General features: G+C 45.4%; 1 protein-coding gene across 1 annotated transcript; it reads left to right on the top strand.

The window, feature by feature from the left end:
* The first annotated feature begins 1,274 nt into the window (after positions 1-1,274).
* LOC117186602 lies at positions 1,275-5,627 on the top strand. Its single transcript, XM_033387586.1, has 2 exons — positions 1,275-3,365; positions 3,438-5,627. The coding sequence occupies exons 1-2, from the start codon at positions 3,205-3,207 to the stop codon at positions 5,074-5,076; spliced, it is 1,800 nt and encodes a 599-aa protein (XP_033243477.1). The 5' UTR covers positions 1,275-3,204; the 3' UTR covers positions 5,077-5,627.
* Positions 5,628-24,512: the final 18,885 nt, after the last annotated feature.

Here is a 24,512-nt window from a genome sequence, read left to right as displayed (position 1 = left end):
AGCTTATCCCGAAGTTCAAAGGACCTTATAAGATATCAAAGGTGTTAAAAAATGATAGGTATTTGCTAGAAGATGTAGAGGGGTTTCAACAATCAAGGATCCCGTATAAAGGAGTTTGGGCGGTGGCAAATATGAAGCCGTGGATTGAAAATGGTAATAATGCAAATGTCACAGGGAATCAAAATGAAGAAAATGATTGTAACACGTAAACTTAGAATATTAAGAGTAAACCACACCCAACTGTAATAAATCAACCTATCTAGAAACTAAATTAAATGTAAGGAGTTCAGGAGCACTCCGGTCAGGATGGCCGAATTGTAGCAAGGTAATAATTAGTGAGGCATTCAACTAGTATTTAAAATAGCATACAGCGCGCATTGGTATTTACCGCACCATCGATACACTCGGTGGGAAATACCAATAGTGAGATATCGGATAAGAAACATCGAGAAGAGAGTGAGTGCACTTTGTAAATGGCGATTGTGAGAGACGGACGCGCAGCTAATAAAAAAGAGTTACATTAAATCACCGGGTTTGTGTTTTTATACCTATGCAGTTCACTCACGCACCGATATTGGTCACTACGATTCCCGGGTTAGACGGCCTACAGTTAGAAGCTGATGAAAAATATTTAAATTTTTTACTCCGTATAGATAGTTTCTGAGGTTTTTCAAAGCCCAAACTATAGCGAGTAGCTCTCTTTCGTTTGTTGCAAAGTTAAGTTCCCTATCTGGTGAGAAATGAGCCTCGTAGTTTTTACATGTATATTGCGATTGACCTATTTACACGCTCAAGATTGTAGTACACCGCCTAAGTAACTATTTTTACGCGCATAGCTGTGTTGTTGTTTACTCGGGTCCAGAACATAGCTGTAATGTTCTCACACGCATGGCCAGACCCGCAGCTGCACACGCACACAGCGATGCGTTCCGTTGTTTTGCATTGAAACCGTCGCGTCGAGTCTTATCGCGTGATCTTTCAATTCCCTTTTGCTCGACTTCTTTTCGCGGAGTTGATGCAGTAGAAACTTCGAGACGAAGCCGCCCGCACACATAGTTTGTACCGCCGCAGAATCGAACCCCCCGCTATTCTTGTAATATAATTGTACTATAACCACCAATATTAAATAATCAATAAATAATAAATAAGCTCAAGATATAAACGATTATACAGTCCACTAATTCATAACCAAATATATATATTAATAAAAAAAAAAAAAAAAAATATTGGTCCTTCGAGCCGGATCTCCGCGTTTGAGTTTATTTATACATATACATATTGAGTGATACCGTTACCCGCTGTTTGCCATGAAGGCCCTAGTGCATCGTCTAATTCAGCAACGTGGGGCCTGCAAATCCCAATTAACTCGCGTGGCTGCGGAGGCTCAAGAGTTTGTACAGTCATGTACTTCTGTGCAAACATTAGAGCACAAGTTGGACCGACTTGTTGCAACTTTCAACCGCTTTATGGAGCTGTCTGAAGAGCTGGTCCAATATAATGATGAAGAGGAATACGTGGATCCGGATTTGGACATCCCCGAATATGAGAAAAGGTTCTTTAGTGCGCATAGTATCTTCACTGAAGCCATACGTGACCGGAGCAGTCACGAGACTGAGCACGACAACTCAAATCTACTGCTATCGACCACTGTGGAACGCTTATTTGAGGGACAAACTCAACTTCTGGAGAGGATTCGGGACTCATCGGGAACCACAGAGCTGCAGTTCGAGAAAATACGCATTCCGACGTTTTCGGGCAGATACGAGGATTGGTGTCAGTTTAGTGACTTGTTCTTAGGCTCAGTCGACAAGAAGAGTAGTCTGTCCAAGTGCCAAAAGTTTCATTATTTGAAATCCTATCTGGATGGTGAAGCGTTGTCTCTGATAAAACATATTCCCGTATCGGATGCCAATTACCAGGACGCATGAGAGAGGCTCGAAAATCGCTACAACAAGAAGTCACTGATTGCTCGTTCGTTCATTCAAAACTTTCTTTCGTTGCCAACCGCAAAGGGTTCAAACATCGCCGAGTTGCGTAAGATAGTCGACACCGCTGACGAAAGTATACGTGGTCTACATGCGCTGAGCTGCGACAGCCGCGATGTGTGGCTAATCCATATCTTGCTCTCAAAGTTAGACCCGGAATGCAAGGAAGCGTGGGCCACCTCCAGTGAATCGTGCAAGGAAAATGTGACCATAAATGACCTGTTCGGCTTTGTCTTCGCCCGTTGCGATGCACTTGAGTCTTGTCAAGATCCAAAGCTAATCCAGGATACACACACGGTGCTGAATAAACGTCGTGCAATTTCTCATCATGTGGACGTGCCAAATACGTCTGCTCGTGATTGTGTATATTGTCACGAGCAACACAGCCTTTATGCGTGCACTCAATTCAAGGCTCTGGATGTTGTGGACCGCCGCAAGTTCGCAAGGGATGGTCATTTGTGCTTCAATTGTCTAAGCCGATCTCATCAAGTCAAGGAGTGTAATTCCACAAACACGTGCCGTCTGTGTAAGCTGAGGCACCACACTCTTGTTCATCCAGAGGACATACGCTCTGTCACGGCTTCCGCTGATGTCAATAACTCCGCTGACTCACCCGTCCGCTCGTCCAGTTTCCCTGATGACGCTGATCCTGCCGTGGTCAGCCATCATACATTGGAGAGGAAATTCGTGGCCAAGAGTCAGGCCATATTGCCAACGATTTTGGCCACTATAGTCGACTCCTGGGGCAACGAGACCACCTGCAGGATACTGTTGGATACTGGTTCGACTATAACGATGGTCGCCGAATCATTTATTCAACGAATTGGTTTGCCGCGCACCCACGCTCGTATACCAGTGGTTGGTCTAGGCGCAAATCCTGCTGGGGTTACTAGAGGTCGCGCCACATTCACGCTGCTCTCCCGCACAAGCTCGGCCTCAGTGGTGGTAACAGGTCTGATTATGAACACTTTAACATCCTCGATTCCAGCCCAGAGGATCGAGTCTAACACACCGATGTGGAAAAGGATTCGTGATCTACCCTTAGCGGACCCTACATTTGGTAAACCAGGCGAAATCGACGTGATCTTAGGAGCTGATCAGCTTTGGAACCTGTACACTGGACAACGCAAAGAGCAGCTACCATCTCAGTAGTGATGCTCACAACCACGCACTAGCACATCACGCGCACGAGGATCTGGACACTTTGGTTCGATCGTTCATGGACATGGAACGAGTTCAACCAAGTGACGCTACCATTGATGCTAGTGATCCCGCTGAGCAACACTTCGTTCATACGCACGCCCGCAGAAACGATGGCGTGTACATCGCCGCAAAAACCCGGGTGGCACCCATCAAACCTATCTCCATCCCACGGCTCGAGTTGAATGCCGCCCATCTTCTGTCGAAATTGATGTCTCTGGTTAAGCAAACTCTAACTATTCCTATTTCAAGTACTTCGTGTTGGTCAGACTCCGAAATTGTACTACATTGGCTCTCATCACCCCCACGGACTTGGAACACTTATGTTTGTAATCGCACGGCTGAGATTCTAGAAGCTTGCCCACGTAGCTGCTGGCAACACATTCGCACTGAGGACAATCCCGCGGACTGTGCAACACGCGGACTTTTACCAAAGGATCTGGTAGAACATCAACTGTGGTGGAATGGACCACCGTGGCTTTCCCAATCACATCGCACTTGGCCACCTGTTAAGGCCAAGTTCGCACTGTCGACTGAGGACGCTGAGCGGATGGAAGTAAAGGTCAAGCCCCAAGTTAGTCTACACATTTCCAATGAAGGAAATGATCTTAACTGTATGATCAACAAAGCTTCCTCCTGGTCACATCTCTTGCGGACACTTAGCTATTGCTTTCGGTTCGTACATCGTCTTCGTTGCAAGGACCGCCTGTCATCATTTTTATCGTCATGGGAGCTTCAATATGCCCGCTCTAGGGTAATCAAACATGTCCAGATGGAGTTCTTCCAAGTGGAGTACAGACAGCTGAGCACTGGACAAGCCCTTTCTCAAAAGTCCAAGTTGATTCACTACACTCCATTTGTTGACGACCAAGGAATTCTGCGCGTAGGAGGACGCATTGGAAACTCGATGACAACCTATGACGCAAAACATCCCATACTTCTTCCAAAGGAATCACCAGTCGCTGTTTTAATAGCTAGACACCAGCACGTCACATCGTTACACGCTGGAGTCGAATTTATGTTTCACACGTTGAGACAGAAGTATTGGATCCTGGGAGCCCGTAACATAGTCCGCAAAATTGTATTCAACTGCAAGATATGCTTCCTCCAGCGCAAAGGAACGAGTACACAACTCATGGCTGATCTTCCCGCCTTTCGCGTTCAGCCCACCCGCTGCTTTCTACATTCTGGATTGGATTACGCTGGACCAGTTACCATCAAGACATCAGCAGGTCGGACACCGAAGTTTGGCAAAGCTTGGTTTGCCATCTTTGTTTGTCTGTCCACCAAAGCAATTCATATCGAGCTCGTCAGTGATTTGACGACTCCTGCATTTATCGCCGCTTTCAAACGTTTTTGGTCTCGACGTGGCCCTATATCCGACTTGTACTCGGACAATGGCACAACATTCCATGGAGCCAGAAAGGAACTAACGGAGATGCAACGGATAGCTGTATCTCAAAGTCAAGACGAGGAAATTGCTAATTTTCTGACGAGTCAGGACATCAACTGGCACTTCATTCCGCCATCTGCCCCGCACTTTGGAGGTCTTTGGGAAACAGGCGTACGATCTATCAAACTCCACCTTCGCCGAGTAATTGGTAGCAGTGCGTTAACCTTCGAGGAATATTCAACAATTTTAACTCAGATTGAAGGGTTACTCAACTCTCGCCCACTGTGCGCGCCCAGCGATCACAGCTTGGATCCCCTTACCCCCGCTCATTTTCTTACAGGTCAACCTCACATGTCGGTGCCGGAGCCGTCCATTCTGGAAACGTTGGAATCTGGAATACCTTACTTCCTTGCAACCTCGCACGAAATGGCAGCAGGAGTCCAACGACATAACCGTGGACACTCTTGTGGTACTGAAGGAGCCAAATCAACCGCCTAGCAAGTGGCTGCTTGGGCGAATCACCGAAGTTCATCCTGGCCAAGACGAGAGGGTTCGAGTGGTCACCGTCAAAACCGCCCGAGGAGTGTACAAGAGGCCTGTTACCAAACTTGCTGTGCTTCCCTTGTTCTGAACAGTCGTTCAGGGGGGCCGGTATGGTGAGAAATGAGCCTCGTAGTTTTTACATGTATATTGCGATTGACCTATTTACACGCTCATGATTGTAGTACACCGCCTAAGTAACTATTTTTACGCGCATAGCTGTGTTGTTGTTTACTCGGGTCCAGAACATAGCTGTAATGTTCTCACACGCATGGCCAGACCCGCAGCTGCACACGCACACAGCGATGCGTTCCGTTGTTTTGCATTGAAACCGTCGCGTCGAGTCTTATCGCGTGATCTTTCAATTCCCTTTTGCTCGACTTCTTTTCGCGGAGTTGATGCAGTAGAAACTTCGAGACGAAGCCGCCCGCAAACATAGTTTGTTCCGCCGCAGAATCGAACCCCCCGCTATTCTTGTAATATAATTGTACTATAACCACCAATATTAAATAATCAAGATATAAACGATTATACAGTCCACTAATTCATAACCACTATCATTTAGTGTCCTTGATATCATGGTAATTGGCTTCCCGTTTTGTGATAACACTGCTCCCAGACCGAAGGACGAAGCATCTGTTGTTAGGTCAAACGCTTTCTTATAGTCAGAATAGAGTAACATTACGTTTTCGGATGCCAGAATCTCTTTTAGTTTATTGAATGCAGCGCACTGACTTTCGTCGAATTTGAATGGTATTTTCTTTGACTGTCCGGCGCTTACCTTGCCATTTTCGCCCTTAAGGATGTCACTTATGGGTTTAGCTATGGATGCAAAGTCTTTAATAAAACATCTATAGTAACTTGCAAGTCCAAGGAATGATCTGACGTTGAACAAAGTGGTTGGTTGTTCGTAGTTACGAATCGCTTGCACTTTATTGGAGCATGTTTTTATACCATTACTTGAGACGACAAATCCTAAGTAATCTACATTCTCCTTGAAAAAGTGCGATTTTTCACGCGAAACTCTCATATTGGCATCGTACAGTTTGTCTAAGACCCATGCGATATGCTTGACATGGCTTTCCATGTTCTCGGAAAAAATGATTACATCATCGACATAAACATAGCAAGTTTTCCCGATTTGCTCTCTGAGCACAATGTCAATGGCCCTCTGAAAAATACTAGGAGCATTTTTCAAACCAAAGGGGAGTCTACAGAGCTCATACTTCCCATTTGCTACGGAAAAAGCTTTTTCTCTATCTTTTTCTGCAAGTAAAATCTGATGGAATTCAGATTTAAGATCTAGGGTTGTAAAGTATTTAGCTGTACCCAAGTTGGATAATATAGAAACTATATTGGGAATGGGATATTTGTCATCTGTTGTTTTTAAATTTAGTTTTCTGAAATCTATGACCAAAATTTTTTTTTATTTCCCTGTTCATCGGTACCTTCTTTGTCTACAACCCAAACGGGGTTGTTGTATGGTGACCGAGACGGTCGTATTATACCACCTTTCAACAAGTCTTGAGTTTCTGCATTTACGAATTCTGAAACGCCCATTGGATATGGGTACAATTTTGAATATATTGGATCTTCATTTTCTGTTCGGATAGTGCCAATGATATTTGTATTATATGGGAGTGCTTCATTTGGTTCTGCGAAAACTCCTGTTCGGTTTCCTAGCATCAGCTGAAACTTTTGGGATATAGTCTCAGGGGCCTTTATTTCCTCGACATTTGTGAAATTTATGTTTGCACATTTTAAAAATTGCATTGTTTCGGAACCGAAGTTTGTTATTAATTGCTTAAAGTCCAGTAGAACGTCACTCTGTTTTAGTAGGTCAAGTCCAATTATACCGTCAAATGTCGTAAGGTTTGGTAGTAAAAAAAATGTTGAGTTGATATTGAAAAGGTGCATTATACATTTTTTGTCTATGCCATTATAGCCATGGATTGACTTCACTCGGAAGGGTTTATTTACTGGGGTTATATGTTTTAGTTCTTTTAATGGTTTTATGTAGTTTTTGGAAGCTCCTGTATCTATGAGTAATTTGACTGTTCTCCCTGCTACTGTCCTTTCTATGAACGGAAGCAAGGAGTTATGTCTAAAAAATTAATCTGGTCATAATCTGAAAGGTCGTTTTCTATGCCATCAACTTCGACGTTTGCTTTAGTTTGGTAATCCTGTTCTTCCTGATCGAGTGGGGTATCTTCTGCTTCTACGTGGTTAATTTTTTGTTGTTTCGGTCCCGTAAAACGTGCGCTACTATTGTTCGGTCGCTTGTTTGTTTGTCTCTGGTTGTTGTAGTCCGATTGGTTGTTTTGTTGCTGAATTTGCCACTGGTTTTGTCTCTGAGGCACGGTATTTTGTTGATACTGGGTAGTCTGCCTAAAACGTGAGGATGTGTCCACATCCATTGGTTGGACCTGTTCTGATTTTGGTAAAAATTCTTGTTTCCTATATTGTGGGAGTTTCCCTAGTTGTCTTTGCCTTGGGTCCGTACTAAATTCTCTCTCCCATGGTGTCTTTGTTCAGTTTTCTGAGTTTTTTCTTCCATGCTACGGGCGTAGTTTGAAGCGAACATATATCGATCATGATTAGCCTCAACTTCTTGAGCCAATGCCAAAGCAGAGGGTAGATCTTTTGGTCTTGCCGAGAATAGAACATCACTTAAAGTCTTCTTGGTTCCTGAGATGAACACTCGTAGAGCGTCCGCTTTGTATTTCTCATTCAATGAAGAAGCTACAGTGGTTTCGTTAGTCATAATTGTTTTGTTTATAAGGAGGGTCAGTTTCTTTTCTACTTCGTCATAGTACTGTAATAATGTCAAATTTCCCTGCCGGAGCGTTGACATCTCTTGTTCAATGAAGTATATTGGTCGTTTTTCTGCGTACGTAAAGTCTAGTCGATCTATAATGGCTTTGAAATTAAGGGGAGGGTCGAAAGAAGAGAGTACCATATCAGCTGAGTTTTTAACTTTGTTTCTCAGTATTCCTAAAGCTTGATAATGTTTTGAGCTACCGTAAAATTTCTCATAAACTTTGTATGCGGTATGCGCAGCTTTCCTCCATGAGACATAGGTTTCATTCTTTCCCTCAAAGTCGGGCAGGGATTTCATAATATCAAGGGTCTCATTACAGACAACGTCTGTTCTTATCTCTGCATCCTTGTACGCCACCACTTGAGGAGCGTTAATTTGTACACTATTTAAGCTCTCCTAAATGCCCTGTAGTTTTGAAGTGAAGCTCTGTTCCTGTACGGCTAGTGCGCTTGAAACCGCGGCCTCTAACATGAGTCTGAGCTGCTCGTTTGATATATTCATTTCTAAATTTGTGTTCTCTATTACGCCTTCCTGATAATTTGTTCCTTTTAGTTTCTGAAATTCTTTTACCAAATCTTGTACTTCCTTATCACTCAAAACCTAAAAAAAAATTGCACCTGTTTTTATTTATTTCACTATCAATCAACTTGCAAGACTAAATTGTGTTTTAGGTGGGGTTTGAATTTTTTTTTTTGAATGAACACTCTACTCACATGTTCTTTGTACTTATACAATGTTAGTATAGCTGCTTCTTGATGTCTTCTTGTTGGTAGGTGTATGGTGTACGGTTTATGGTGTATGGTGTACGATTTACGGTGTATGGTGTTATGGTGTCTTCTTTATCTTCCAGATGCTGCTGGATCTGTTTTTTTTCTTGATGTTCAATTGCGTGTATTGGTTTGGTTTTTTTTATTTTTGCCGCTGGTTCTCTAATTTCAATCTTCGGTCCACCCTCTGCCTTATATTCACTATTCTCTAGGTTATCTATACAATCATTTCCAAGGTTCTCCCTATCATCAGATTTCTACCTATTTCCCAATCTACTTCCTACTGTACTTGATTCTCCACACTCAATGGCAGAGTTCTGTACGGTTCTACTACGCTCTTTACTGATATTTAATTCTCTACACTCAATCACAGGGTTCTCTACGGTACTACTATGCTCGCTACTGATATTTAATTTTCTATACTCAATCACAGGGTTCTCTATGGTACTACTATGCTCGCAACTGATATCTGATTCTCTACACTGATTGATTACCATCTAACTTATCATATAGTCTTATGTTACTATTATTTTTACGTTCGGTGAATAAAGACGCGCACGTTAAACTAATGGCTTTCTGCTTCAATGAACTTAACGGTGTGTGCTGCTTCGCATTGATATTTTTCTTATGGACAAATTTTACTTCAATAACTTTAAGGGCATAGCGTCCCAACAATACCGGCAAAGGCATAATAAAATGATATACTTCTTTGTGCAAATTTCAATATGGCAATTTTTTTTTTTTTAATTTTCCATATATGAGAATTGGTTGTCTATAGTATTTCCTGACTTCATTATAAGGTTCAACTGAAGCCGACTTCGGTATCAAAGACTTATGAATAAAACTTACAGGGCTACCTGTACAAACAGATTAAAAATACTGACGACTCTTTGTTCACCAAACGGAAGTCATTAAGTGATTAACTGGACAGCCGCTAAGTCGTCATTGTTTTTCTCTCCCGGTCGCTCCTCATCTTGAACTGCAGCTACTCTAGTGGCCATCTTTCTTATTGGGCACTGCAAATATGGGTGGCCGTTGCTCCAACAGTTGAAACATGCCCCCTTTGGCTGACTGCATTCCTTCATAATGTGCCCGAATTGCCGAAAGTTGTAGCAACGCATTGCGCCACCACCATGCTGCTGCCCTGCTGCCATACTCACATTTACTTTTCCCTCTTTCATACCTTCGCTACGATTTGCTAAGACTCCAGGAGCTCTTCTGACCTTATCATAGGTGACCATCTTACCACGCAACTCGTAAAGTGTGCTGCAATATAGCATGGATGCTGCCATGTTCGTCTTGTCCTGCAGTCCCTCTACGATAAATTTGACCACATTGCTCGTGGCCATGTCTGCTTGCGACGCTATGCTGCACATTGCGACGAAATATTGCAATGCGCTTTCATTGTTTGCGATTTTTCGCGCCTGCAGTCGCTTTCCAATGTCCGACGCCGTTGCGTTCTGCTCAAGGACGTTGGGCAATTCTGCTCGCATCAATTGCCAAATCAGTCGCGCTACATGGTCGATGTACGCCTTCGCCGATCCGCCTAACAACCGCTTTGCCAATATCCAGCATTTGGACTTATATACACCATGGAAATTCATAATGTCCTCAAAGTTACGTATCCAACTGGTTACAGCCTGGTCGTAATCTCCAGAAAATGGACGCATCAACGCCTAAATATGTGTCAAGTCGATGCAGTCTCTCGGCGTTTCCAACTCCATAGCCTAATCTAAGATCAGCTAAGCGCTTGCGAGAAACGTACAATTGTTCCAACTGCTGCAAACGGCGCGACTCCATTTCGTATTCGTCTGATCGCATGGTAAGTTTCGGCAAGCGTTGTCTTGTCGCGGCATGAATGCTTCTCGAGCCTTCTCCACATTTGCATAATATACTTCCGGCGCCGCTCTTATGTCTGCCTATTTCATCGCAGAGTTTTTTTTTTGGGCAAACCCCACACCTGATTTATAAAATTTAAAAAGCACGTTATTATTATTTGTTCTTTCTACTTGATCGTCGTCTTCGAATGTGTGTTGGCATATCGATCCTTGTCGAGGATAAGTATCGAAATATCGAGTACATTGGTGTTTATTATAATACTATCGATAATTAAATCTTAAACTAATATTCATATCTTACAGTTATTTTCTGTTAACTTTTTATTATTGATGAGCTTTCTATCTAAACTGTAAAATCTCGCTATAGCTTGTGGTTTTGAATCTCTTAGATCCTCTTCTTCTTTAAATGGTATTTTGACCTGCCATTCTCATCTCTTCATGTTGTTTCCAAGAAATGCTTCTTGCAAACATGTTATTCTACGTCATTCTTTTCACTTTCCAATTCCCAGAACCGATCTAAGTCCCCAACTTAAATTTTTGTCGCCACAATCAATTTATCACCTTTTGAATTGGTGCAACTGGATATAATCCATCTGAATTCTGTTTTTTGACCAAGTAGTCTGTCTATTTTTACTACTCCGTCTTTTAAAATATGGGTATACAAATCTATCCCAAATTTTACGCAAGAGATCGCAAGGTAGGTAGCGATCCTGGCTGGGGTACATATCTCAATCTACTTCAGGGTCGAATTACAGCAATATTTAATATTTGCCTGGACTCGGAGTCTTGGGGGTCGCCGCCACATTGGGAACCGACAAGTATCACCGAGAGTAATTAGGCAATCGCCGGATGGCACTTTCGGGATCCTATCGCACGGATGAGTAACTACGGAGATCGTTGCTACGCAGGGATACCGACAGGCATCACCGCGAGCGCTTGGGCAATCGCCGGATAGCACTTTCAGGATTCTATCGGACTATGAGTTACTATGGAGCTCTTTGCTACGCAGGTATACCGATAAGTATCTCCGAGAGGGCTTAGGCAATCGCCGGACGGCACCTTCGGGACCCTGGGGGAACTACTGGAATCATGCGGGACAAAACAGGCTTCACCGGTAGCGCTTAGGCAATTGCCGGATAGCAGCTTCGTGATCCTGTTGGACTACGAGCTACTGCGGGAATCATACGAGAGCGCCGATAGGCATCACCGAGAGCGCTTAGGCAATCGCCGGATAGCGGCCTCGGGATCCTATCCAGGATACAAATCACAATGGGGACGGGGGACGAGGGGTACTCAGGCAAGTAGGTTAAGAATGGGGAGGAGAGACGGATCCCCTGATACCCGGATTCCCCAGTAAATGGATACGGACCTGTTGCTGCGGCAGAGGCACCGAAAGAGCGTAACTCTTTCGGTGTCTGCTGCTGCGCCGTTAGCTTTCGTCTCTCTTTTCCGCTGCTGGCGCGTAGTTGCTGTTGGCTTGCCTTATCGCTTACGGTTCTCGGTGTTTCGTCGTCTCTCTTTTGCTGCAAAAGAGAACGTAGTGCTCTTTCTTGCTTCGCTGCTGGCGCGTCGTTGCTGTTGGCTTGCCTTATCGCTTACGGTTCTCGATGCTTCGTTGTGCCTGGGCTTCATCTTCCTCTCTTTCGATTGTCGCTGATTCGTTGTTGCTGGGTTGGCTGCTTTTTCTGGGATAACCAATCCCGAAAATTCAGTGGCGTCTGCCGTGTAAACGGCTTCCCCGCAGGCCCCTCAGGCCGTATAATACGGAAATTAAAGAAGTTTGGCCTTCGTGGCTCTCCCTCCCCCTCCCCTTAACCTACAGCTGAAAGGTCAACGCTCAAATCTAGAAAATACGAAAGGTCAGGACCTAATCCTAGGTAATCGTGACTAATTCCAATTGGTAACTGAACCAAATGGCAAAATTAGGGTCCCTCCAGTGGGAAAGAAAACGAAAGAGAATGGTGGGTGGAAAAAATGTGGGTGGAGCGTACGCTCCCTCGCAGCTTACATTACTGTTATTTTAGGACTGCATTGATTAGGTGTGTTTTCCACTTGTGTTTTGTTGTAGTGTTTATGTTTATGTTTGAACATTCTGCAAGGGGCCGAAAGTGGCATGGTTTTGACGATAATATGTTCAAGTTTGAGCATTCTGCAAAAGGCCAAAAGTGGCATGGTTTTGTATTTTGATTCTTGTGAACCTTTTTGAGTACATTTTCTTTATAGCTTTACTTACAAGTACAGATAACCATTTACAGTCAATTACAGTGGTGGCAGTCTTCGTGCTATTTTAATTCTCCTTTGGAATAGATTATTAATATTTTTATTATTATGATTCCGATAATCAAGGCCGCATGTCCATACATAATGGAACTTAAGTCGTTTTAAATAATGATAACCTTCTTTTAAAAATTTTAATTCGTTTCTTAACTTATCCATTTCTTCTGTATGGTTAATTAATGGTACTGTTAATAGATTTACAACATTTTTTGGGTATTTTACTTAGGTTAGGTTAGGTTAGGTTGAGGCGGCTGCCGGGCTCGCTCGGAGCCCATCACACTTAGGCCGGTTTCGGCCCTTTGCGATACCGCATAGGATCATTCCTTCCTGCGTTGTGAGACTTCCTGTCAGCAATTATCCCATCCAGATGCTCTCACAAAGTTCGCTATCTTCCTGGGACATAGTTTGGACATCTCTAAAATGTCGTGTAGAAAAGCTAAGCCCAAGTGCTGTAACCTTCTTCTGCTGAGAGCTGGGCAAGAGCAGAACAGGTGTTCCACTGTCTCCTCCTCTTCCTCGTCTCTACAGCTGCGACAAAAATCATTATGTGGGGCCCCCAGCCTGTTAGGGTGGGTGCCTATTAGCCAGTGTCTCGTGAGGGAACGTATGACTACGCTGCACCTTTTCCTGCTTAGCTTGCAGAGCTCGGAGGTGCGCTTCTTGTCCATGGTCGGCCATGTTTGCAGAGCTATGCGACATCGTGGCACTATTTTCCACATATCGTTTGTTAGTCGCTTGTATTGCTCTGTTATAATAAGCTTACAGGTGGCCATTGCCATACAGATATCCTCCTTGTCTTGGAGAAGGGGCATTGTAGTGCCAGATCTGGCCAGCTCGTCCGTTATACAGTTGCCCTCGATGTCCCGGTGGCCCGGGACCCAAATCAGGCTAATAGCAAATTGCTGAGCCATCTCGTGCAGAGATTTGCGGCAGTCTGCCATGGTGGCCGAGTTCGAGTAATTCGCACTTAGCTATTGGATCGCAGCCTGGCTATCGCTATACATTTTTTGCTTGGTTGCCGTAACGGCAACCGCTTGTAGGCAGTCTAGAGCCTTCCTGATTGGTATGACTTCCGCTTGAAAGACGCTGCAGTGATCTGGGAGCCTGAAGGAATGCCTTATGTTTAGCTCTTCATAGTAGATTCCCCCTCCGACTCTGTCGTCCAGCTTTGATCCATCTGTGAAGATGTTTATGGCCCCATCTGGGCCTGGGAGTCCCTCGAGCTATTCGTCTATGTGAGGGATGATTGTGTTGCAGGGAGTAACTGTGTACTCTCTTGGAACTTGGTAGTCTGTTTTTGAGGGGACGGTATTGCTATTATTTAGTATGGCTGAGTGAACTATGCACTGTGTCATCCATTGATTTGATGCATAGGGCGGCAGTTCGCTCGACTTTGCCCAGTTGCTTGGTGATCGCCCTTTTTGGTAGGGCCGGCCACCACACCGTAACTCCGTAGAGTAGTATTGGTCTAACTATAGCTTGATATATCCATTGGACTATGCTTGGGATCACACCCTATCTTAGCCCAATAGCTTTTTATACCCGATACTCAAAATGAGTATTGGGGTATATTAGATTTGTGGTAAAAGTGGATGTGTGTAACGTCCAGAAGGAATCGTTTCCGACCCCATAAAGTATATATATTCTTGATCAGCATCAATAGCCGAGTCGATTGAGCCATGTCTGTCTGTCCGTCTGTCCGTCCGTCCGTCTGTCCGTCCCCTTCAGCGCCTAGTGCTCAAAGACTATAAGAGCTAAAGCAACGATGTTTTGTATCCAGACTTCTGTGATATGTCACTGCTACAAAAATATTTCAAAACTTCGCCCCGCCCCCACAAAGGACGAAAATCTGTGGCATCCACATTTTTAAAGATACGATAAAACCAAAAACGCAGAATCGTAGAGGATGACTATATGTTTTAGAATGTAAGATCTCAACCAGATCGTATAATTATTATAGCCAGAATCAAGAAAACAATTTCATTCTTTCTCGCTCTGTCTCTCTCTAACACACAGGTTTCATGGTCGGTTTTGCCAATTGCAAAATATGAGTTCAAGGATCTCAGAACCTATAAGAGCCAGAGCAACCAAATTTGGTATCCACACTCCTGTGATATCGGACCTTGACCGTTTCGTGTCCAAATTTCGCCACACCCCCTTCCGCCCCCGCAAAGGACGAAAATCTGGGGCATCCACAAATCTCAGAGACTATTAAGGCTAGAGTAACCAAATTTGGTATCCGCACTTCTGTTAGATCTCACTATAAAACGTATTGTTGTGAAATCCTCGATACGAGATTTCAATGTTGAGCAGAAATGCTCTGGGGAATCTTTGCGTTTAATAATGTACTACACGATATAGACAATTCGAGATTTATTCATTTGGACTTCAATCAACTTAAACTTTAATCTTAATCGCGTATAGAGTACAATGTAATGGGTAATACGGGTTTAAGCGCGGCCGGCTGCAACTGCTAATTGTCGTTGTGATTTCGTCGAAACGCAAACGAAGACTCTTCATGGTGATCGGAAACGAGGTTACGCCGCCCTAGCATGAAACGACGCCGTTCTCCGAGTGGGCAATCGCAGTTAGAGCGCTCTCACTCTCTTTGTAGTTTAACCCTTAGAAAACCGTCCATGCCGCCCCCAATACTGGGACCAGTATTAGAAACCAAAGGATGTCACATGTGAATGCTCTGTGAATAAATTAAGTGTTCGTTATGGTACATGTATGGTCGAATAGAGCTAGCAACGGTGGTAGGATTATTCTGAGGTCTGTGGCAACGGTAGCCGACATAGTTTAGAGACCGATCGTTTGTATACGCCTGATGCTGTTTTAACAGTTGCGACTCTGACTAAACTGTCAGCTCCAGGGTGAACTTCTATTATCCTTCCCAGTTTCCACTCGTTGGGTGGCAGTCGGTCATCCTTCACAATTACTAGATCGCTGACTTGTAGATTGTCGGTTTCATGTCGCCACTTTGGACGGGCTTGAAGATGTGATAGCCAATCCGAACTCCAACGTTTCCAAAATTGCCGGATCATTTTCTGTCCTTCCAGAAATTGGACGGTGAGTGGAACATCCCTTGTCGTTACATCCGGCGGTGCTAATAATGAATCTCCAATAAGAAAATGTGCCGGGGTGAGGACAGCTAGGTCCTCCGGCTCTGCGCTTAGTGGACATAATGGCCTGGAATTTAAACAGGCTTCAATTTGTGTTAGCACGGTAGCAAGTTGTTCGTAGGTCATTTTATATCCTGAAAAGGCTCGATAGAGATGTGTTTTGACAGACTTTACATTTGCCTCCCAAAGGCCTCCGAAATTAGGACTATGCGGTGGATTTAAATGCCATTGGACGTTTCGGGCCGCTAAAGCAGGTATTACAGTTGTGGGTAGCTCTCGTTTCAAATGTATTTGCCAGGTTTGAAGAGCCCGGTCGGCACCAAGGAAGTTTGTGCCGCAGTCGCTATACATGTGTTGACAGTAGCCCCGACGCGCGATGAAACGTTGTAGGGCCATGAGAAAGTGTTCGGTGGTTAAGCCCGTGACCGCTTCAAGATGAATTGCCTTTGTAGCCAAACAGATGAAAACTGCGATATACGCCTTGTAGTTTGTGTGTCCACGGAATCTGGATGCTTGAATTTCGAACGCGCCTGTATAGTCCACTCCGGTGGCGATGAATGCACGAGTTGGCGGATTGACTCTATGTAGGGGAAGATCGGCCATCAATTGTGCTGCTGGTTTCGGTCGGTGACGAAAACATCGGACGCATTGTCGAAGAATGCGTTTGACAGTTTGTTTTCCGTTGACTATCCAGAATTTGTGTCGAGTAGTGGCCAGCGTTAATTCGGTGCCGCCGTGGAGTGCGAGACGGTGGGCATTACGCACGACGAGATCGGTAAAATGATGATGATTGGGAATGATCATTGGTTGTCGCTGGCTTATCGGAAGGTGCATTGCATTTCGCAGTCGACCTCTGACTCGTAGAATTTGTTGGTCATCTAGAAATGGGGATAATTGACACAGCTTGTGTGTGCCCGATAGTGCCTTGTTTCCCTTCAACCTCAATATCTCTGTCGCGTAGACCTCCTGTTGAATGCTGCGAACGAGATGAATTAAAGCGTTGTCGAGCTCCTGCACACTCAGTGGTCCAGACAGTTTGTCCCCTTTGGCTTGAATGTTATGTATAAACCGTAGAACATATGCCATGACTGATATTAACCTGTCGTATGAGGACGAGTTTTGGATGAAGGCTTCTGGAGCCTCCGAGACTTGCACAGCATTTTGGAACAAAACTGATGGTTTCTCCTCGATTATAGTCCTGTCGATGTCCTGACTGGGAACTCCGTTTGCCGGCCATAGGCTTTCCGGCTGCTGTAGCCACGATGGTCCAGACCACCATAATGGATGTACTGCTAACTCTTGTGGTGTTAAGCCACGAGTTGCGCAGTCTGCTGGGTTTACCGCAGTAGGTACATGTCTCCACTGAGTTGATGTACTATGCTCCAAAATCTGTCCAACGCGATTTGACACAAAGGTTTGCCATCGGTGGGGATCTCCATTTATCCAAAACAAAACGATAGTAGCATCTGACCAATAGAAGGTTGACATAGGTGGTCCTGCAGTGCGAAGTTGGTCCCGGATCCATTTTGCCAGTTTAACTGTGGAATTGTGATCGGTTTCGTGGGTGTGACTCGACTGCGTGCAGCTAGCAAATGAGTTTGAATCATTCCGTTTGGTAGCTCTGCACGAATATATGCACATGCTGCATACGCCAGTGATGATCCATCGCAGAAAACATGTAGCTGTAATGACGCAAGCTCGTGGATGTTGAAGCGCAGCCATCGTGGTACTTGAATTTGCTCGACATATGGCAAGTTCTGTATGAATCCCTGCCATCTATCAAGCAGTTCGGTTGGCAGCGGTTCATCCCAGTCCAGTTGTGCTAGGCTGCCATCGTTGCGTTTGATGCGGGCCATCCATGAGTCCTTGAGTATCGCCTTCGCGGTCATGACACAGGGCGTGATGAAACCTAATGGGTCGTACAGTCGGGCGACTGTGGAAAGTAAAGAACGTTTAGTATGTGCGTGACTGATTTCAAAATTTATCTTGAACCCAAAATAGTCTTGATGTGGATGCCAATAGAGGCCTAAGGTTTTAACGGGATCTTGGTACTCAAACTCTAATAATGTCTTATGAGATAAATGGTCTGGAGGTATGTCTTGTAGCAAAGAAGCGTCATTCGCAGACCACTTTCGAAGCTCCATTCCTGCTGACCGTAAGGCTCCGATCAATTGATTTTGAATTTCTAATGCTCCTTCGCGAGTGGAAGCTCCGCTTTGTACGTCGTCCACGTATATTTCGTGTCGAAGGACCCTTTCCGCGAGTGGGTATCGGTCTCGTTCATCCTGCGCCAGTTGATGTATGACGCGAATGGCTGTGTAAGGAGCTGAAGCGGTTCCAAACGTAACTGTGTTGAGATAATACTCAGCTACTTGGTTGTGTTCGTCATGCCAAAAGATGCGTTGATATTGCGAATCCTCTGCATTCATGTCAATGCATCTATACATCTTCTGAATGTCGGCAGCAAAAACAAAACGATGGAAACGCCAATTCAGGACCACGCCGGCTAGATCGTTTTGGAGCGCTGGTCCGGTGCATAGGACGTCATTGAGCGATTTTCCGTTTGACGTTTTACAGGAGGCGTCATATACTACTCTAACCTTAGTAGTGACACTTTCCTCTTTGAATACTGCGTGATGAGGCAAGGTGCAACATGTGGACTCGATTCCATTCTCCTTGCTAATGATGCAATGCTGCTGCTCCTTGGTTGTTACTTTGGTCACCTGGCCTAGTTGAAAGTACTCCTTCATGACTTCCGAATATTTGGCTTGCAGCTCCGGCTGCCTTTGGAATCTTCGTTGAAGCATTTGGAATCGATTAATCGGGATTTGACGTGATTTGCCTAGCACCTGCGAAGGGTCAAACAAACGCTTAAGTGGTAACCGTACCAAATACTTGCCGTTTCGTTGACGGATGTGAGTTCGTTTAAAATGCTCCTCGCACCATCGCTCTTCCGGTGTGAGCTGTTTTGCAGAACCGAGATGCTCCATTTCGAAGAATTTCTGGACGAGATTCTCTAGCCTGTTGTGGTGACATCTAATGGTGACAGCGTGTGAGCGTGTGGAAGTGGCTCGACCAAAGACTATCCAGCCAAGCTGGGTGTGCTGTGCAATTGGTTGGTTCTCCTTTCCTCTGCGGATATCTGAAAGCAGGATCTGTGGGATTACGTCCGCTCCCAGCAGAAGATCAATCCGTTGTGATTTGTAGAACCTGGGATCGGCGAGTTCTATTCCGTTCAAATGAGGACATTGCTGCAATTTGATGGATTTTGAAGGTAATTGCGATTTTAAGTATAAACGCAGTATCAATGGTAGTACAAAACTGCGAAGTACAAGAACTTAATGCCAATTCTGTAGTGTAGGTACACCTGTTCTTGGAGGTGGTCCCAACTCCAGCAATTTCTGCCGAAATTGGATGCCGCTTGAGGTTGAGAGCCTGCACTGTGTGCTCTGTAATGAGGGTTCCTTCCGAGCCTGAATCCACTAACGCACGTACCACAGCTGATTGGCCAGTGTGGGGGTTGTGGATTGTGACCAGGGCAGTGGCCAGAAGGACAGTGCTGGGTCCGTGATGCGTTGCCGTAGCGGAGACTAGTTGCGCAGAGTGTGTTCTCACAGACGAGTCGGTCGCTGCAGACTGTGGATGACCACCGGAACTCGTGTTGGGAACAACTGGGAGAGGCTGTGCAGTGCTCTGAGTAGGAAGTGGGGTCCTAGCGTAGAGTTGCGTAGGTGTAGCCCTGCCAGATGAGTCGCTCGTTGTATACTGCCAGGAGTTACCGGAACGAGCGCTATGGGAGGCTGCGTGAGGCTGTGTTGCCACCTGAGCAGGAGTTGGGAAGTGCAGCAGTGTATGGTGTCTTTGACCACACTGCGTGCAGTTCCTTTTACTTGTACATTTTGAAAGTGCATGGGAATGGCTCAGACAGTTGAGGCATGCCTTTGCATGATCGACGATGGCTTTCCTTGCAAAGCAGTCCTTGGACAAAAGGTCCGGGCAATGCCGAAGATTGTGACTGTCGCTACAGTGAGGGCAGCGAGTGTATTCGGCAACCGCAGTCTTGGCGTGGAAACTGTTGCCCTTGTATGTTACGTTGCCAACTGACTTCTTCGGGTGCCTTTGATTGACAGGCTGCGGCACAGGTGTCCGCGTCGTGGAGTGGCCTCGGTTTCCGAACACATCGATGCTGACGAGACGGTCGTTGAGAAATGATTGTAGCTGAGAAAATGTGGCAAGTTCGGCAGAGCTACCGAGATGGAGCTCCCAAGCTTGCAGTGTCGTGCTTGGCAGTCTGGAAGTGAGATGATGAGCCATCTAATGCTGAACATCTAGATTCTTGAAAGCATTGAGACAAACCGTCGCAACATTAAGCATATGTTTTATATCAGCAGACTGCTCCTTTGTCAACTGTGGCAAGTCATACAAACCGTTCATATGGTACATAAACTGCAGCCGTTTGTTGTCGTATCGCTTGAGGACGAGACTCCAAGCTGTTGCATAGTTATTTCCCGCAAGCGCCATCTGCTGAATATCCTCGTCGCGATCCGAGGGAAGAGCTTGCTTTAGGAAATGAAACCTTTGGACGTCGGACAGTTTCTGGTTGTTATGGATGAGTTGAACAAATGCATCGTGAAATGCCGGCCAATCCACAAACTTGCCTGTAAATGTCGGTACAGGTAGCTTGGGCAATTGCACTGATGACACAGATGGATTTGCTGGCTCCGGATTCTGCTGTACCGGTGGTGCTCTTGAACATACATTTTCGTTGGCCTCTGATATGATGCTGAATGCGGTTGTATAGTCTTCATCAAAGCGAAAGGCCACTTCGCTGGACACATAACTATGCGTACTTGGACATCGAAGTATTAGTAAACGTTGATGATTTTGCTCAAATTCACCTAAGAACCGTTGCAAAGTTTGTAAGCGCGTTTGAAAATAAGCTTTTGTTTTCCGATCTGCGCCATCCTTTCTGAAATTACGCACCGTTTGATTAACCCTCGCAATGAGATTTGTCTGAATAACACTGAGATTGTCGATCTCCACCTGAGGATCGGCTTCGAGGTCGTGGGACTCGGCTGTTGACATGTTGATGTTATATGTGTATGTACCTTTCTCACCCTTAGTTGCACTCTCTTTGACCTTGTACAAAATACCCACAACGAAACACTTACTCTGGTACTCGGGAGTGCTTCTCTTTGCTTAAAGCGTAGCTTAAGAGAACTTGCGAGTCGTTGTTGTTGGTGTTGTCCGAGCGGAGAGCAGAAACTGTGCTACCGTGAGCGTTGAGTTGAGGCCTTGTGTCTAGAGATGATGTGCAGCAACAGAACGCTCGTTGGTCTCTTGGTCTCTGCTTTGCACGAGAGAGAGGCTGCTGTCTAACCGTCGGCTTGTGTTGTTGTTGTGTGCTACTGTCCAGGCGCAGAGCTATCGTCTGGTCTTCTTTGTCCCTGCTTCGTGCGAGAGATAGCGGCTGTTGGATAAACCGTTGGTTTGCGTTGTGTTTGCCGTTTACAGTTGCAGCCGGTAAAATATGATTTTATTTGTACATTTAACTGAACGCGGAACGAGGTAGAATCATATGCGTATAGTACGAATTAAACGCGGTTCCCCTCATGGGCCACCAAAAATGTTGTGAAATCCTCGATACGATATTTCAATGTTGAGCAGAAATGCTCTGGGGAATCTTTGCGTTTAATAATGTACTACACGATATAGACAATTCGAGATTTATTCATTTGGACTTCAATCAACTTAAACTTTAATCTTAATCGCGTATAGAGTACAATGTAATGGGTAATACGGGTTTAAGCGCGGCCGGCTGCAACTGCTAATTGTCGTTGTGATTTCGTCGAAACGCAAACGAAGACTCTTCATGGTGATCGGAAACGAGGTTACGCCGCCCTAGCATGAAACGACGCCGTTCTCCGAGTGGGCAATCGCAGTTAGAGCGCTCTCACTCTCTTTGTAGTTTAACCCTTAGAAAACCGTCCACGTATATCTCAGAATTTCACCCCACCCCCTTCCGCCCCCACAAAGGACGAAAATCTGTTGCATCCACAATATTGCACATTAGAGAAAACTAAAAACGCAGAATCATAGATAACGACCATATCTATCAGATTGCTGAATCTGGACCAGATCAGATAATTTTTATAGCCAAAAGGAACAAATCAATTTGCACCGGCTACGCAGCGCCCGACGTCACGCTCAGACTGATTTTCTGTCTCTCTCGCACGCACTCTTTGTCGTGTCGTTTAATATTAGCGGCGTCTGCCGGAGGAGAGCCATACTGACTAAGTATCGGGTATAACTGTAGAGTTGCGGTGTCCGCAGCAACTCACAACGTTCCCCCTCGTTTGCATGTGTAGAGTGCAATCGTTGCCTTCTTCACTCTGTCTTTGACATTCAGGTTCCAGCTAAGCTTCTTGTCAATTACCAACCCTAAGTAACTGGCACTGTCGCTAAAGGAGAGCCTGCATCCATGTAGTATTGGTGGGTTGAGGGGCGGGACCTTGTATTTATTTGTGAATAATACGAGTTCCGTTTTTGAGGGATTTACTCCCAGATCGCGCGATTCTGTCCATTCCGACAGTTGCGCTAGCTTTGCGGTCATTAAGTAGCACAGTGTTTGGGGGTATTTCCGCGAGAAGATACTAGCAACGTCGTCCGCATAGGCCACGACTTTGCAGCCCCCCCCTTCCAGGTCACATAGAATCTTGTTGAATGCTATGTTCCACAGAAGAGGAGACAGGACACTACCTTGCGGGGTGCCTCTGTTGACATACCTTGACTGGGCGGACGATCCCATCGATGATGTCACCGTCCTGCATGTGAGCAATTGATCAATGAGCATCACAAAGTGACGGTCCACCCCCAGGTCAGTCAAGGCTTCTGTAATGGCGCCCGGTACAACGTTGTTGAAAGCTCCCTCAATATCGAGAAAGGCTATAAGTGAGTACTCTTGGAGATGCAGAGATTTCTCTACCGCTGAGATCACTTCATGAAGAGCCGTTTCCGTGGATTTTCTTTTCCGGTAGGCATGCTGTGCGCCTGACAGCAACTGAGGTTGTATAGTTGTCCTCAGTTGCAGCCCGACGAGTCTCTCAAAGGTTTTGAGGAGGAAGGACGATAGGCTGATTGGTCTAAAGTCCTTTGCAGAATAAAGACTTAAGCCATGCTCGCGGGATTGTACCCACAGCCAGTATCTTCCTGAATATACCTTGTAGCCAGTTGATGGCCGTATCCCCGGCCTTCTGAAGTTGGGCCGGGATTACCTGGTGTGGGCCTGGCGATTTGAACGGGTTGAAGCTGTTTATTGCCCAGCTTATGTTACGTTTTGTGAGGATGTGATCCATCGAGGTTACCGGTCCCTCTCCTGGGAGATGTACCTTCTCGATGGTTGTGCACCTTGGGAAATGCGTGTCTAGTAGAATGTGCAGGGACTCCTCACTGGAGTTGGTCCACGTGCCGTCATTCCTTTTAAGATACCCTACCGAGGGGTTAATTTTTGAGAGAATCTTGCAAAGCCTTGCGGCCTCTGACGTTTCCTCAATTTCCGAGCAAAATTGTTGCCAAGAGGCCCTTTTTGCTTTCCTTGTTTCCTTTTTATATAGTGACAGACTGATTTTGTAGTCTGCCCAGTGGTTCTCTTCGTTCGCGCTTTTGGCCCTGCTGAAGAGGGTCCTGCAGCTTTTACGTAGGATGTCTTTTTTTTTTTACCACCAGGGGGGTTTCTTTTTCCCCCTAGGTTTGCTAGAGGGGCATTCTGCCGCGAAGGCTTTGTGGCATGCTGCTGTGAACCTGTTCACTAGACTATCTAGGTCGTCTTTTGTGTCCGGGCATGTTGGTGCTTTGGATGGGAGTAAGTCCTCCAGGGCTGAGCTATATTTTTCCCAGTTGGCTTTCCTGGGATTAATATAGTCCTTAGGTTTCGGACACTCGAGGGATAGTGTGGTCTGGATGTATCTGTGGTCAGAGAGAGAGTGGTCATCAAGGACTTGCCAACTCTTGACTATGTCTAACAGTTTGTGAGACACTAAGGTCAATAACCTCCTGTCGATTTTTAATTATAAAAGTGGGGTCGTTGCCCCGATTACAAATAAATAGATTAGAGTTAAGGATGAAGCTGAAAAGTGACTCACCCCTTACATTTGTGTTCGTGCTCCCCCATTGAGTGTGGTGAGCGTTGGCATCGCAACCTATTAGTAGGTCTATGTCCGACCTCTCGCTGTCGCTGGCTAGTTTGCGAACAAGGTCGTTGGGAGGATCGTTTTCCTCATGGGCCATGTAGGACGACATCAGCCTTAGATGTGTCCCTTTCAGCACTAGGCTTGCCGCCGTGTTGTCGCTATCGCTAAAATTATGGAGCAGAAAGATATTAAGGTGCTTTCTGGCGAGAATGCAGGTGCGAGATTTACCTTCATGTTGAGCTACAATTATCTTGTACTCTTTCGACCCTAGTCCACAAACCTTGTCTCCCACTATCCAAGGTTCCTGGATTAGGGCTACGTCTGCTCCGCTCTCTTCGAGGCAGAGTATAAGAGCAGCGGATGCTGATTTATAGTGGTGG

Source organism: Drosophila miranda, chromosome XR (genome assembly GCF_003369915.1).
Source record: "Drosophila miranda strain MSH22 chromosome XR, D.miranda_PacBio2.1, whole genome shotgun sequence".
In the NCBI taxonomy this organism is placed as follows: Eukaryota; Metazoa; Arthropoda; class Insecta; order Diptera; family Drosophilidae; genus Drosophila; species Drosophila miranda.
The sequence above is the reverse complement of the archived record's forward strand: the minus strand, read 5'-3'. Positions and strand labels throughout refer to the sequence as shown.